This window comes from Taudactylus pleione, unplaced genomic scaffold (genome assembly GCF_031769625.1).
Source record: "Taudactylus pleione unplaced genomic scaffold, aTauple2 ptg000046l, whole genome shotgun sequence".
Taxonomy (NCBI): domain Eukaryota; kingdom Metazoa; phylum Chordata; class Amphibia; order Anura; family Myobatrachidae; genus Taudactylus; species Taudactylus pleione.
The window spans coordinates 7,841,254-7,855,389 of NW_028284448.1; the positions used below are offsets into that span (position 1 = coordinate 7,841,254).

Genomic DNA, 14,136 nt, shown 5'->3' on the forward strand with positions numbered 1-14,136 from the left:
ACTACACAGCCCATAGAGTGAATGTACAAAAATGTGCTATTGTAGACTTGAACACTTCTTTAATGCAGTGCTCAGGGTAGGTGAACAGGGGAAAGGTAGAGGCATTTTCACAAAGCTTTGACTATAGGAACTGCAACAGCAGTCAGATAATGCCCTGCAGAAACCCGCATATATTTCTTTCAGTAGGCAAATCTCTTACAGGTGCCTGCAGCTGGTGCAATCATCTGTGCTGATAATGCACAGACATTTGCAGTTGTTGTTAGTTATTTTTTACATAAATGCATTATTTTCCCTAAAAATGCTGCCAGCAGTAGCACTCGCAGCATAGACTGGTTACGGCAAAATCTGGGGGATAAATAGCACATCACGACCTTGAAAATGCTGCTTCCAACACTCTGCTGATTGCTCAAAGCTTGGGAAAACTCGATCTGACTTGTTAGAAGAGGTGGCAAAACTGCACAATGGAGTATACAATGTATACCACTTATACATTATATTGAAGCAGCTCGATTAAGGGTGGGTGCATGGGGGCACAGTGTCCCAAGGCCCCTTCTCTTAATGAGCCCCGTCCGGCCAGAGCACACTGCTGTGTTGTGCAGTCCCGTGCATTTTATAAGAGACGGACGACGAATGGGGACGAGCCAGATGACAAGTGGGGGTGGGTCGAAGGACAAGTGGGGGTGGTGCTGACAATAGGGGGAGGGCCAGAGGACTAGGGACGGGCCCCCCTGTCTTAAGTGCCCCAGGCTCTCAAAGGCTTAATCCGGCCATGTATTCCATTATGACTAAGCCCAATGTGGGTTTACTCGCTCTTAACAAATTAGAGAGTCTTATCCCACACTCTGTCCAACCAGAACAAAGCTACAGTACTCTGCTTGATTAGAATGACTGGTTTATATGTTTTTTTTTTCTGAAAATTGCAAGCCTGAATAAAGTGGTGATATAGGATTTACCTTGGGTGTCGTATGTTTTAGTCCAGTGTTTCTCTTCCAGATGTACTACATGACCCATTGGGCCCTACATATGCTGTTTTTTGCAGTTCTACAAGCGGCAGCTATGGATATACTGGCACTTGTAGCAGGGCCATAACTAGGGTGGTGCGACATGTGCAATGTCACAGGGCACCGTAGGCCAGGAGGCGCTGTTCGGGCCTGTCAATTTTCTGTTTATAATCATTCTCACTTGTAGCTTCCTCTTCTTTTATCCTTGGCATCTCCTGGACACCCCTATCTCCTCCCTGGCTGACTCCCACTCCATCTGGCCATCTCCCCAAGCACCTTCAGTCACATCCTCTTTTATTTACACACACATTTCAAAATACTGTCATACCCGGGACTCAAACTCATCATTTCTCACATGGCAGTCAAACACCTTTCACATGGTCTGGAGCTATCTGCCCCACAATTTCTGACATCAGAAATTGTGCAAATTATGGGTTCGCATCTTATGTCCCTATTTGAAAAACATGGGGGGGCCCCAATGCTCTTTCTGGTCCAGGGCACCAAAAGGTCTAGTTACGGCTCTGACTTGCAGTGTCACCATTCCCTAATATTATAGGCATGACAAGACTTCGGTTTTAGGGTACCTGCCAGGGTAAGAGACAGAGCGCAGAGATAAAAAAAAAAAAAATACATGTATAACTATGGAGTGAGAAGTTTCAGAAGTCACAGCTAAAATAGCATTTTACATTTTATTGTTGTAATAGTGAAACATAAATATGGGTTCATGATGACAGGTTACCTTTGATGTATAGTGGTATCTTATCTCAATTAAAGTGATTAGGCAAACTATTTCAACCAAATTGCTAATGGTTGAAAAATTGCTAAACTGAGTTTTTTTCTAATAATATGGGTTAATACATCAATTATTATTGTTTATGTATATAGAAGCAATCATTATGCAACTTTGTACAGAGAAAATGTACTGTATATACTCGAGTATAAGCCGAGTTTTTCAGCACAAAAAATGTGCTGAAAAAGTACCCCCTCGGCTTATACTCGAGTCAAGTGTAGCGCTGACCGGACGGAGTTCGGTCAGCGCTACACACTGCCAAACACACAGCCGCCGGAGCCGGCAGCTGCGTTTTTGGTGTAATCAGCAGCCGCTGAGAGTCTATCAGAATCTCAGCGGCTGCTGCTGCTCCCACTGCGGGAGCCATCTTCCGGCTCCCGCAGTGGGTGATGGGAGACACGTCGTCATGACGACGTCTCTCCCATGCAAAGCGGCCGGAGGAGCGGACAGCGGCGGGACCAGGAGCGGGAGTTTAAGGTAAGTGTTTATTTTTTTTTTATTCTTTTCACGTCTCTCTCTACTAGGGGGGGGGGGACTACAGGGGGCACTACCAGGGGGCGATGACTACAGGGGGCATTATCAGGGGGCACTACCAGGGGGCGATTACTACAGGGGGCACTACCAAGGGGCATTATCAGGGGGCGATTACTACAGGGGGCACTAAAAGGGGGGATTACCACTGGGGGAACTACAAGGGGGGGATTACTACAGGGGGCACTACCAGGGGGGGATTACTACAGGGGGCACTAAAAGGGGGGATTACTACAGGGGGCACTAAAAGGGGGGATTACCACTGGGGGAACTACCAGGGGAGGATTACTACAGGGGGCACTACCAGTGGGGGATTACTACAGGGGGCACTAAAAGGGGGGATTAATACTGGTTGTACTACCAGGGGGGGATTACTACTGGAGGCACTGAAAGGGGGGATTACCACTGGGGGCACTACCAGGGGGAATTACTACTGGGGGCACTACCAGCTGCTGCCATTTCCCACACTAGGCTTATACTCGAGTCAGTAAGTTTTCCCAGTTTTTTTGGGTAAAAGTAGGTACCTCGGCTTATATTCGGGTCGATTTATACTCGAGTATATACGGTAATCATCCACATGACTCATATACATGTACATTTTTCAAGTGTGGAATGAAATCAGAAAACCTGGAGTGCTTTTGCTACATCCATATTTATGTTTATATGAAAATAAGCGTGTAATTTTGTATAAACTGTGGCTTAATTGCTGATGTCATTTCCTGGATTCATGGATTGGCTGTTCTATGTTTAAATATTAGGCTGACTCACACTCTGGATCTGTCTTGATAAAGGCCTCTTATAAGCCGAAACGCATTGACAACACCACGAATGTGAACAGCCTGTTTTGAATAATCAGGTTTACATCCTTTTTACTTGTATTTTTATATTCCTGTTTGGACGGATTTGTGAACTGTTCAATATGTTTTTTCGTGTATGAATGACCATACTTAGGTTATTCTACTTTTTAATGTACGACTATTTTTTATCTTATCCCCATCATATGGGTTATTTGTTGTAATAAAATTGTGGATTTACATTCATTTTTACTATATACAATTTTTTTTGGGAACACACTCCACGGGGAGAGTTTAAGACATTGAGAAAAGTATCTGTGTAGGCCTATAAAGAAACCTTTATAAGTTTGAAGTCATCTACACATACCGTGAGTGGGGTACACTTCTCACCCATGGAGGTTATTTAAAGAAACCTTGATGTGCTTAAACTTTCACATTCTAATAGTGAGTGGGGTACGCCATCCTTTCTCTGTCTTTTGTAAATCTTTGATATGGGTTACACATTCCTCTAACACAGAGGTGGAAAAAGAAACCTTTTGATGTATGAAAATACAGTACTGAATGTGAGTTGGGGTACGCCTGCACCCACTTCTTTGAATTAATCACTTTCTTTCAAGGAACTTTGTCTTTCCAATGTTGGATTGAAAACTGTATTACACATATTTATTCCTTTTTTGTTTTATGATACCACGTACATATTGGAAGATACAAAGAAAAGGATTCTCCAGACTTCCATCACAGTCATCATTTTCTTCCAAGCAGTGGCGTCACTAGGGTATTTGGAGCCCAGGGCAAATTTGAAAATGGAGCCCTCCCCCCCTCTCCCCTATGTGCGCACGCCGGGTGAAAACTGGGCGTGGCCACTGAAAAATGGGGCGTGTCAACATGACACAACCCCTTTCTTGTCACTGGGAACATTTCTTTCCATTTGCACCTTAATGCAGTGCCCCTTATACAGTCCCCCATATGCAGTGCCACTAGTAGTGGTCCCCCTTATGCAGGCCCCCAGTAGAGCCGCTTATACTGTACCCCCAGTAGTGGTCCCCCTTATGCAGCCCCCAATTAGTTCCCCTTATACAGGCCCCCAGTAGTGGTCCCCCATATGCAGTGCCCCTTACACAGTGCCCCCTGTAGTGGTCCCCCTTATGCAGCCCCCCATTAGTTCCCCTTATACAGTGCCCCCAGTAGTGATCCCCCATATACAGTGCCCCCAGTAGTTGTTCCCCTTATGCAGTGCCCCCTGTAGTGGTTCTCCCTTTTCAGTGCCCCCTGTAGTGGTCCCCCCTGTGCAGTGCCCCCAGTAGTGAGCCCCTTATATAGTGCCCCCAGTAGTAGTCCCTCCTATACAATGCTCTTTATATAGTTCCCCCAGTAGGAGTCCCCCTTGATGCAGTGCCCCCTGTAGTAGTCACGAGTAGTGGTCCCCCACAATGCTGTGCCCCCAGTAGTATCCCCCCCAGTGGTAGTCCCCAGTAGTGATCCCCCAGATGCAGTGCCCACAGTAGTATCCCCCCAGTGGTAGTCCCCAGTAGTGGTCCCCCACAATGCAGTGCCCACAGTAGTATCCCCCCCAGTAGTGGTCCCCCCCTGAAGCAGTGCCCCCAGTAGTATCCCCCCCCAGTAGTGGTCCCCCACGATGCAGTGCCCACAGTAGTATCCCCCCCAGTAGTAGTCCCCAGTAGTGGTCCCCCCCGAAGCAGTGCCCAAAGTAGTATCCCCCCCAGTAGTGGTCCCCCCCGAAGCAGTGCCCACAGACGTATCCCCCCCAGTAGTAGTCCCCAGTAGTGGTCCCCCCCACCTGAAGCAGTGCCCCCAGTAGTAGTCCCCTCCTTTGTAATAGAGCGCGCCCCCCCCCCCCCCCGAAATACACACTGAAATGAAACAAGAGAAAAATACTTACCTGTATCCATGCTCCTGCTCCCGCCGCCGTCTGCACGTCCATCCTCCCGGGCCGGGCCACTCCGCATTATGGGAGAGATGTCATCATGTCATGACGTCTCTCCCATTACCCACTGCAGGAGCCGGACTGAAACCTGGCTCTTGCAGTGGGCGCGCAGCAGTCAATGAGAGTCTATCTGACTCTCATTGGCTGCTGATTCACACACACATCGCTGCCACTCGACGGTGATGTGTGTGCAGCAGCAGCCAATGAGAGTCTGTCTGACTCTCACTGGCTGCAGGTTAACACACACATCGCCGCCAGTGCTGGCGGCGATGTGTGTTATGCACAGCCTGAGCCTGCCTGCCACCCTCCTCCTGGCGCTATTGGGCAAGCCTTCAGGGGGAGGGAAGGGGCTCAGCTATATAGCACAGGACCGGCGCTGGAAGCCTAGCGCCGGTCCTGTGTAAATGTGTAGCGCTGACCGCACTCACTGCGGTCGGCGCTACACTGGCTAACTAGGGCGGGCCGTTACCATGGCCGGCGACGCCCTACTGTGCCGCCGGTCCCATGGCACCCAGGGCACGTACCCCGCTCGCCCTGCCCTAGTTACGCCACTGCTTCCAAAGCACGTAATATTTCTTGTTTTTGTAAAAGCGCCTTCCTTTTGAGTCACATTATTTTTTTTTTTATCCTATAGTGCCTTGGATGAAATATATCTATCTAACCATTAATTTAGGGTAATCATGTTATATAAGGTGATATTAGTTTATAATTTGTAGGGCTCTTTATTCCTTAATAAAAACAGATTGCTTTCATGGGCCATCTTAATAACTTGCTTTTAACCTATCCTTTTATCAGACTTTTGCTTTATGAGAGATTTAAAGGCATACTGGCATTGTTGTTAGGATGAGATAATAAGCTAATAACACTTGTCTTTTTCAGACCTCTATAAAAATGGACTTCAAAGAGCTAACTTTGTACCATTCATTGCTGTTTTAAAGGTAGGTTGATGAATGTGTTTCTACTGAAATGTTTTAACTAGATGACATTGCTACAACTACATAGGTTCTCCTCTCTTGGTCTGTCAAATCTGCGTTGCCAGCAGTCGGAGCCATGACAGAGACATGACAGCCATCCTCGTAGTTCCAGGTTAAAGCCAGTTTAGTTTTATATTTACATTGAGCACAGTACAAGGGTATTTCCTGGTTAGATATAGAACATGAGAGAAGAGGAAAAAGGAAGAGGGGGCAGGAAAGGGAAATAGAGCAAGCCGGGGGTGGTCTGGAGAGCACCCTCATAGAACTCAGGGGCAATTCATGTCATGCCTGGAATAGGAATATTATAAAGTGAGAAATTTGTTAAATTAACAATATATGAGAGCCCTAATAAAAATTTAGTGGGCTCTAGTTGTGGCCAGAATTATCCTCATTTAGTCTCAATCTAATCTCTTACTCATAAAAAAATAATGAGGAATTGATGTACAGAAAATATCAGCCAAGTGGTTAGTGAAATAAATGAATTTTATTTAATCAAATTATAAAAGCTCAGATGTCTGGGGTGTTCATTCATTCACTTCCAGGAACCAATGGTGTACAAAGATATATATAGCAAGTTATATTTAGGATGATAGTCTCACTCGCAGTGTTTAAATTATTAAATAATGGACAATACAGAGCAAGTGTATTAAAAATAAGGTGTTTTAAAATGATTCTGAACCAATAATATATATATATAAAGCAGTACAAAAATCCATATTGTAAAACAATAATAAAAAATATTGTTTTATAATATGGGTTATATAATATGAATTGTTGTGCTGTTATATATTCAGTGGGCTGTTAATGGTATTGCCATCAAATATTTGAATCAGTTTATACCAATATATATCAAAGATATAGAGCTGATTAAGATGGTGTTTAATGAAAAAAAGGAATTACTATGATAAAGGGATTATGGCCCTCATTCAGAGCCGCACGTTAACAACAGTACGCTCGTTGCGTTCCGATGTTGACTAACCGCGCATGCGTCGGTGTTACACCGCGCATGTGCGTACGGCAGATTGCAAGCTTTTTTTCTCTCGTTCCTAAAATAGCGTACAGGAAGTGACATGTCAAATGTGATTGACAGAACAGGGCGTTTTTGGGTGTTGACGGGGGTGGAGATGAAAAAACGCAGGCGTGGCGAGGCGTTTTTGGGGCGTACATACATTAGCAGATGCGAACGTCAAATGTGTTCGGACCGTCTCATACGTCACTGAAACATCCGCTTTCCCTTCAAAATGCTCGCACAGCTTAGGGTCAGGATTACTCGACCACATTGGCGATGGCCTTCTCCTCCGTCCCGGGACTCCACGATGGTGCAGCGATTAATCGCGGCTGGTCAGTAAAGTAATTAGTGTTGGATTGAAATCCGGCTTGGTATGTGTTTGGAAAGCAGTTTATTGGGATAGCACAAAAGCGTACGCAGGTGGAAATCAGAGCTGCTAATGTCATGATTACATAATCAATTAGCGTACATTTTTGGGCTTTTATTTTGGCCACAATTTGGTGGTTATGGCCTATTGTAACAATAATGTCATCATCTTTTAATTAGCTCCCCTTTTTTTTGGTTTACTGTGGAATTTGCATCGCTATGTGTTTTTTTAAACGTTCCTTAAAGAGGCCTTTTTTTTAAAAAAAGAGGGTCAGTTTTTGCGTTTAAGGCCAGGATTAAATGTAACCCATTTGTACAATAATGTCACAATACAATGTCAGTGTTTTGTTTTTAATTTATTGTTTACACACAAACAAATTGGCATAATATTGTATTGCCTTTTTTTGTGGCCAAGATATTTGATCAAAAAAAAAAAAAAACATAACTACTAACATAAGAGTAAATACAAAATTTAAAAACATTTCACAAGAAAGGAGAGGGAAGTTTTGACCAGAAAGGAATATGAGCCAAGCACAGAAGGAAAGTGGGAAAAGTCGCCATTGCTGTCACCGTTTTCTCGCCCGTTTGGCTGGGTGAGGGTGGGCGCCAGACCGGGTCCGGGATGCCATCGGGCTGGCCTGTCCAGAGGCAGATGTTGTGGCCTCTGGACTAGGCACAGGGCTAGGCACATTTGGAGGATTGCCTGATGTTGTGCCAGAGGTGGAGGATCTGGATGTTCCGGCAGGAAGGGAGGTCGGCTCCACCATGTGCTGGCGAACGAGCTGCTCCAGGGCATCGGCGATGCGGATGTTGGCCCTGGTATTTTCCGCCAGGGCCTGAGCAATGGTCACGTTGGCCGCAGCATTTTGCTCCAGGGCCTCAGCCACCCGTATCAGACTGCCGTCCATCCTCTGCAGAATCTCCGTATGGCAATCCGATTTAAAATTGAGTTCTGTGAGGAGGCCCACTGCCTGCGAGGGGGCACGCCCTGGACTGGCTTCTGCAGGGTCCTCAGCCGGATGTACTGGTTCCTCCCCTGCAGAGTCAGCAGAAATTCTGCGGCCAAGGCTCCCCTCTGGAGCAGACTCATCCGCCTCTGTCTCTGTTAGGAAATTGGAGAAAAGACTCACATTAGAATCTACATATTGGCACAATAGCATTTCTGAGTTGGTGACATCACAAGACTTACCTTGGCCAACATGAGGAGCCGCAAAGTCTGGCATGTCCGTATCCATGTTGGACACGCCAAACACCTCCACAGCCTGCACACACCCCTGTGCCATCTCTTCTAAGTCTGTCAACTCCAATGACACAGGGGTGGGACCCCCACCTGTCCCCCTTGCATGCCTAGCCCTGTCGGCAAGTTTTTGTTTTAGACGATATTTGAAGTCTGCCCATCTGTGGAATGAATTTGGAACCATTATCCTTTTTTTTACAATGGGGTTTGTTTATAGGATGGGAAAGTGTTTACTTACCGCCGTTTGACATCCCGGGCTAGACGGACATAATCACCCACCCTATTGACAGCAACGGCGACCTCCTCCCACATTCTCCACTTCTGGCTTTGGCTCATATTCCTGGCTGCCTGGGGCAGGATGTCAACGCACTTCTGGATCAAAACCTCCATCTCCTTGCTTGAGAAATGTGGCTGCCTTTTTTTTTTTGCAGCTTTGGCGGGTTGACTGGGGCCAGCAGTCTCTTCCATGTCATCCTCCTCACCTATTTGGGTAAATATGCAGATTTAGCCACTTCACAACTTGCACAATATTATGTTTTAAAATACTCATTGACACAAAATGCATGAAGGCCTTACCGCCGCAATTTTGACCATTGTTTCCCTGGTTTGAAGCCATGTCTCTGCTTCCAGCATGAAATCATCCAGAAATTCTATGTGATTTCGTGACGTATTTATACATGCGTCGTTAGTTTGCGGCCGCATCATTGATTGTGCGTCCCTATGATTCATCCTTAATTTGTGCGGGAAAATAAACACTATTTATGGCTTGGTGTGTGTGGATTCGAGGTGGGGTTGTTGGAGTGTTGTCGGTTAAGTGGTTTGGATTTGGTTGGTTGGTTGCGTTTGGAGGATTTTGGAGAGTTGTTTTTTTGTTTGTTTTTGCTACATTTCTTTGGTTTTTCCGTTCGCATTTTTTTCATTTTTTCAACATCCTTTCCTGATTTGGTAAGTTTTGTGCATTCAAATTTGTGGCCAATTGGTGTATTCTTCTGTTTTGTGGTTAGTTAATTTGTTTAACACTCATTTCATCTTTTTTAGTTTTTTTTTGTTTTCGGACCCAAAGAAGTTTTTTGAGGACATCTTATATATTCGAGTTGGGTAAGTCCATTTTTTGTCTTGCATTTGCGAATGAATTACGGCATTTTTGACTGTTGGTGTAGCGCCTTGCATTTGCGAATTAATTACTGCATTTTTGACTGTTGGTGTAGTGACTTGCATTTGCGAATAATTTACCGCATTTTTGACTGTTGGTGTAGTGACTTGCATTTGCGAATAATTTACCGCATTTTTGACTGTTGGTGTAGTGACTTGCATTTGCGAATAATTTACCGCATTTTTGACTGTTGGTGTAGTGACTTGCATTTGCGATTCATTTACCGCATTTTTGACTGTTGGTGTAGTGACTTGCATTTGCGAATAATTTACCGCATTTTTGACTGTTGGTGTAGTGACTTGCATTTGCGAATAATTTACCGCATTTTTGACTGTTGGTGTAGTGACTTGCATTTGCGAATAATTTACCGCATTTTTGACTGTTGGTGTAGTGACTTGCATTTGCGAATAATTTACCGCATTTTTGACTGTTGGTGTAGTGACTTGCATTTGCGAATGAATTACCGCATTTTTGACGGCTTATTCATCATATAATCCAGTTTTGCTTTTCCCTTTTCCATTTTTTGGGTCCATTTGAACCCTATTTGACGTACGGTGTGCAATGTAGTTTTCATCGATGGCCAAATGTGTTTTTCCGCTATTTTCTGTGTTGGCTTGCAACAATTTTTAAACAAAAAAAACACCCTCTAAATTTTTGAAGTCTCATTGTTGCCTTTTTTACAGTTTATACGTATCATGACAATACCCCGGCATGTAAGCAGCTATGGATGGTATCAGAAAGCTAAGTTGTTTTTTCTTACTTTTGGGGTGGGTCAAAAGCCTTACATTGTAAACTTTGAATTTCAGGTAGATCTGGGGCGAATTGTTCTGGCCCTGCTCCCGGAAGACGACCAACCTCAAACTCGTCCCAGGCGTAGGCATCGTAGGCATGCAAGGCCCCAGATATTTCGAACACGTGTCACCCTTTTTGGAATGCCCGATGATGAGGTTTTAAGACGCTACCGTCTACCTCCCAAAATCATCATAGACACTCTCTCATTAATAGAAAGTGATCTTGAGCGGCAAATTGACAGTCCAACAGCAATACCACCACTGACGCAATTTATGGCGGTGTTACATTTCTGTGCCTCAGGATCGTTTCAAACAACGGTGGGAATAGTGGCGGGCATCTCCCAATCCTCCTTTTCCCGGATCCTGAGGGCAGTGATGGAGGCACTTTTCAAGCACCTCCATCATTTTATTAAAATGCCTTTGGATATGGGTGCCCTTAGTGTGGCCAAGGCCAATTTTTACCAAATAGCTGGATTCCCACACATCATAGGGGTTGTGGATGGTACTCACATACCACTTCAGCCTCCAGCACGGCTGGAGGCAATATTTAGAAACAGGAAACACTATCACTCCCTGAATGTAATGGTGGTATGTGATGCCTCCCTCCAGATCCTGTCCCTGAATGCTAAATTACCCGGAAGTGCTCATGACTCCTTCGTCATCCGGCAATCAGGGATATGGCAGAAATTAACCAACCTACAAGCTGGTGATGCGTGGCTTCTGGGTAAGTGGAGACCTTTAGTACATAACAATGTTAAGCTTGATACACAGTGTTCCTGATGTGGTCTATTTTTGTTCACAGGAGACAGTGGATACCCTTGCATGTCCTGGCTGCTCACTCCTTATTTGGCTCCCACACCAGGGCCACAAAGTGCGTATAATTCCGCACTTACAGCCACCAGGCAAGTGGTGGAGCGCTGTATGGGCCTTTTAAAAGGCCGATTCAGATGCCTCCACCGCTCTGGTGGCGAGCTCATGTATGTGCCGGATATGGTGTCTAAAATTGTGGTCCTGTGTGGGATATTTCACAACATTGCCATAAGGAGTGGTGTCCCAATGCAGCCAGAGGATGCCTTACCTGAGGATGGCCCCCCCGAGGTTGGTCGAAGGTCAGTGTGTGGGGGGGCCATACGCGATGATGTGGTGGCCAGATTTTTTAGGTAAGTTTGTTCAAAACTCCAGTGTTTATACCTAATGTGTTTGTTTTTTTTGGCAAACATCTAATTTATTTTTAATTTTCTCACCATCTTCTGTTTGTTCACATAATCTTTGGCACTCCAACGCTCACTACTTCCTGCTACCCTTACCAAACCTGGATCTGGTCCTTTTGGGCATATATTCTGGAACCCATATCGCAACGCCATGTTTGTGGAATCATGTTGGCATGGTCCTTCGTCAACCAGTTCTTGATTTTGTGTTTTTATTTAATTTTTTCTTGGTATGTGTTGTATTTGAATTTATCACTGTGTATTTTTTTTGGGAGTGACCACTTTGTTTTCTCTGTTATGTGGTGAATAAATGTTTGAAGAGTGAAATGGTCTTCCTTTTTTGGGACGTTAACAGCAAGTGTAACCAGGTTAACACAAGTTACATTTGACTAAGGGGTAAACCAGTACTGACGCCAGTTGAGCAAAACTGAAATATGTTTTCAGCTTTCCAATCCACACCAAAAGGAAGCCTGGCCCAACCTTGGGATTTGTAAGATTGGCCTAAGCAGCTTGCGCACCAAGTAGGAACCTGGAAAATGTAGAAATCTGAAATTGACACTACACCCAAAAAGGGAAATTACATTGTTACTGTTATGTGTTTCTGGTGTCTGTTTGACATACAAAGACAAAACACAATCTAACTTTTAAAAAAGGGAAATCCTTGCAGGAACTTATGTCAGGCTAAACTATCTTGGTTTTGGTTTTTAAAAATGAGCCACAACGTATATTTGTCTTTAAAAATTTATTGGGCAAATACAACAAAAAAAAAAAAAATAATGCCGAAGGAGGCCAGACAGCCGGTCGAGGGCCACCAGAAGGCCGATTACATGGTGGCGCATCTGCCCCACAACATCCGCCACCTCTTGCCGACGCCTCTGTTCCTCTGTGGGTGAGAAAAGTGTGTGGGTTAATACAACAATAGGGACTCCACAGAAAAACATAAAAAAAAAACAAATCACTCCTAAACCCAAAAACATAAATAAAAAGGGTGGGCTGGCAAAAATACAAGGCCTAGGTACAAATTCCCACAGGTATGATATGTGTATGCTTAAATCACCAGGAAGAGGTAAAGGCAAACCTTCACAATCAACAAAAGTCAAGCCACAAAAACACGAAGAAAGGCACGACACATGATTACATACAAACAGTTTGTGCTTTAAAAAAAAATAATAAAAAACATACCGGGAAAGAAATCGGGAGCTCCGGCAAAACCTCCATGATCCTCCTCGGAGGATCCGTCATTCCCCAAAGAATGGGGCGGAGTTATGCTGGACTCCGGGGAGGGGGTAATTGGAAGAGGGGTGGGTGGAGGAGAGGGGGAAGTGGGACGGAGGGGAAGGAGGCCCGACATTTCCGGGAGAGGGTCTGGGAAGGATGGGGAGGAGTGGGGAATAGGGGAAAGATTTGGGGTGGAGTGTTGGCTGGGGGTTGGGGAGAGTGGGCGGGAACGCCGACGTTGACGGCGGAGTCTTGGCTGTCCCCCTAAAATATGTCAAATAAATTGCGTTTAGTTTATGGACAAATCCGGGCAAACAAACAAAAAAAAAAAAAGAAAAAATAAATAAAACCAAAAAAAATAGCAGTAGAATTAAAAATTCATAAAAAGAGGGAAAACATGCAGACGCAGATATGAGTACAAATAATAAATAGAACAGACAGGAAAACATGCAGACGCAGATATGAGTACAAATAATAAATAGAACAGACAGGAAAACATGCAGACGCAGATATGAGTACAAATAATAAATAGAACAGACAGGAAAACATGCAGACGCAGATATGAGTACAAATAATAAATAGAACAGACAGGAAAACATGCACACGCAGATATGAGTACAAATAATAAATAGAACAGACAGGAAAACATGCAGACGCAGATATGAGTACAAATAATAAATAGAACAGACAGGAAAACATGCACACGCAGATATGAGTACAAATAATAAATAGAACAGACAGGAAAACATGCACACGCAGATATGAGTACAAATAATAAATAGAACAGACAGGAAAACATGCACACGCAGATATGAGTACAAATAATAAATAGAACAGACAGGAAAACATGCACACGCAGATATGAGTACAAATAATAAATAGAACAGACAGGAAAACATGCACACGCAGATATGAGTACAAATAATAAATAGAACAGACAGGAAAACATGCACACGCAGTTTGCCCCACAAACACAAACATTAAAACCACAATACATAACACTTACTTGCCAGGATCTGCATGCGAAAGCATGCCAGCAAGCGGGGCGTTCGCCGTTGCAGGTCGGACCACCTGCGCTCCAGCTGCCCGATGTTGCGGCGTGATCCGAAGGACCGCAGG

The 14,136-nt window shown here is 44.6% G+C and overlaps 1 protein-coding gene across 1 annotated transcript in view; it reads left to right on the top strand.

Moving 5' to 3' along the window:
• Positions 1-14,136, top strand: part of AFG1L (AFG1 like ATPase) — a 255,712-nt gene that overhangs the window by 158,539 nt on the left and 83,037 nt on the right. The window contains exon 7 of the mRNA XM_088460454.1: positions 5,941-5,999. Coding sequence (XP_088316580.1) covers positions 5,941-5,999 — 59 coding nt within the window. The remainder of the gene's footprint in view (positions 1-5,940; positions 6,000-14,136) is intronic.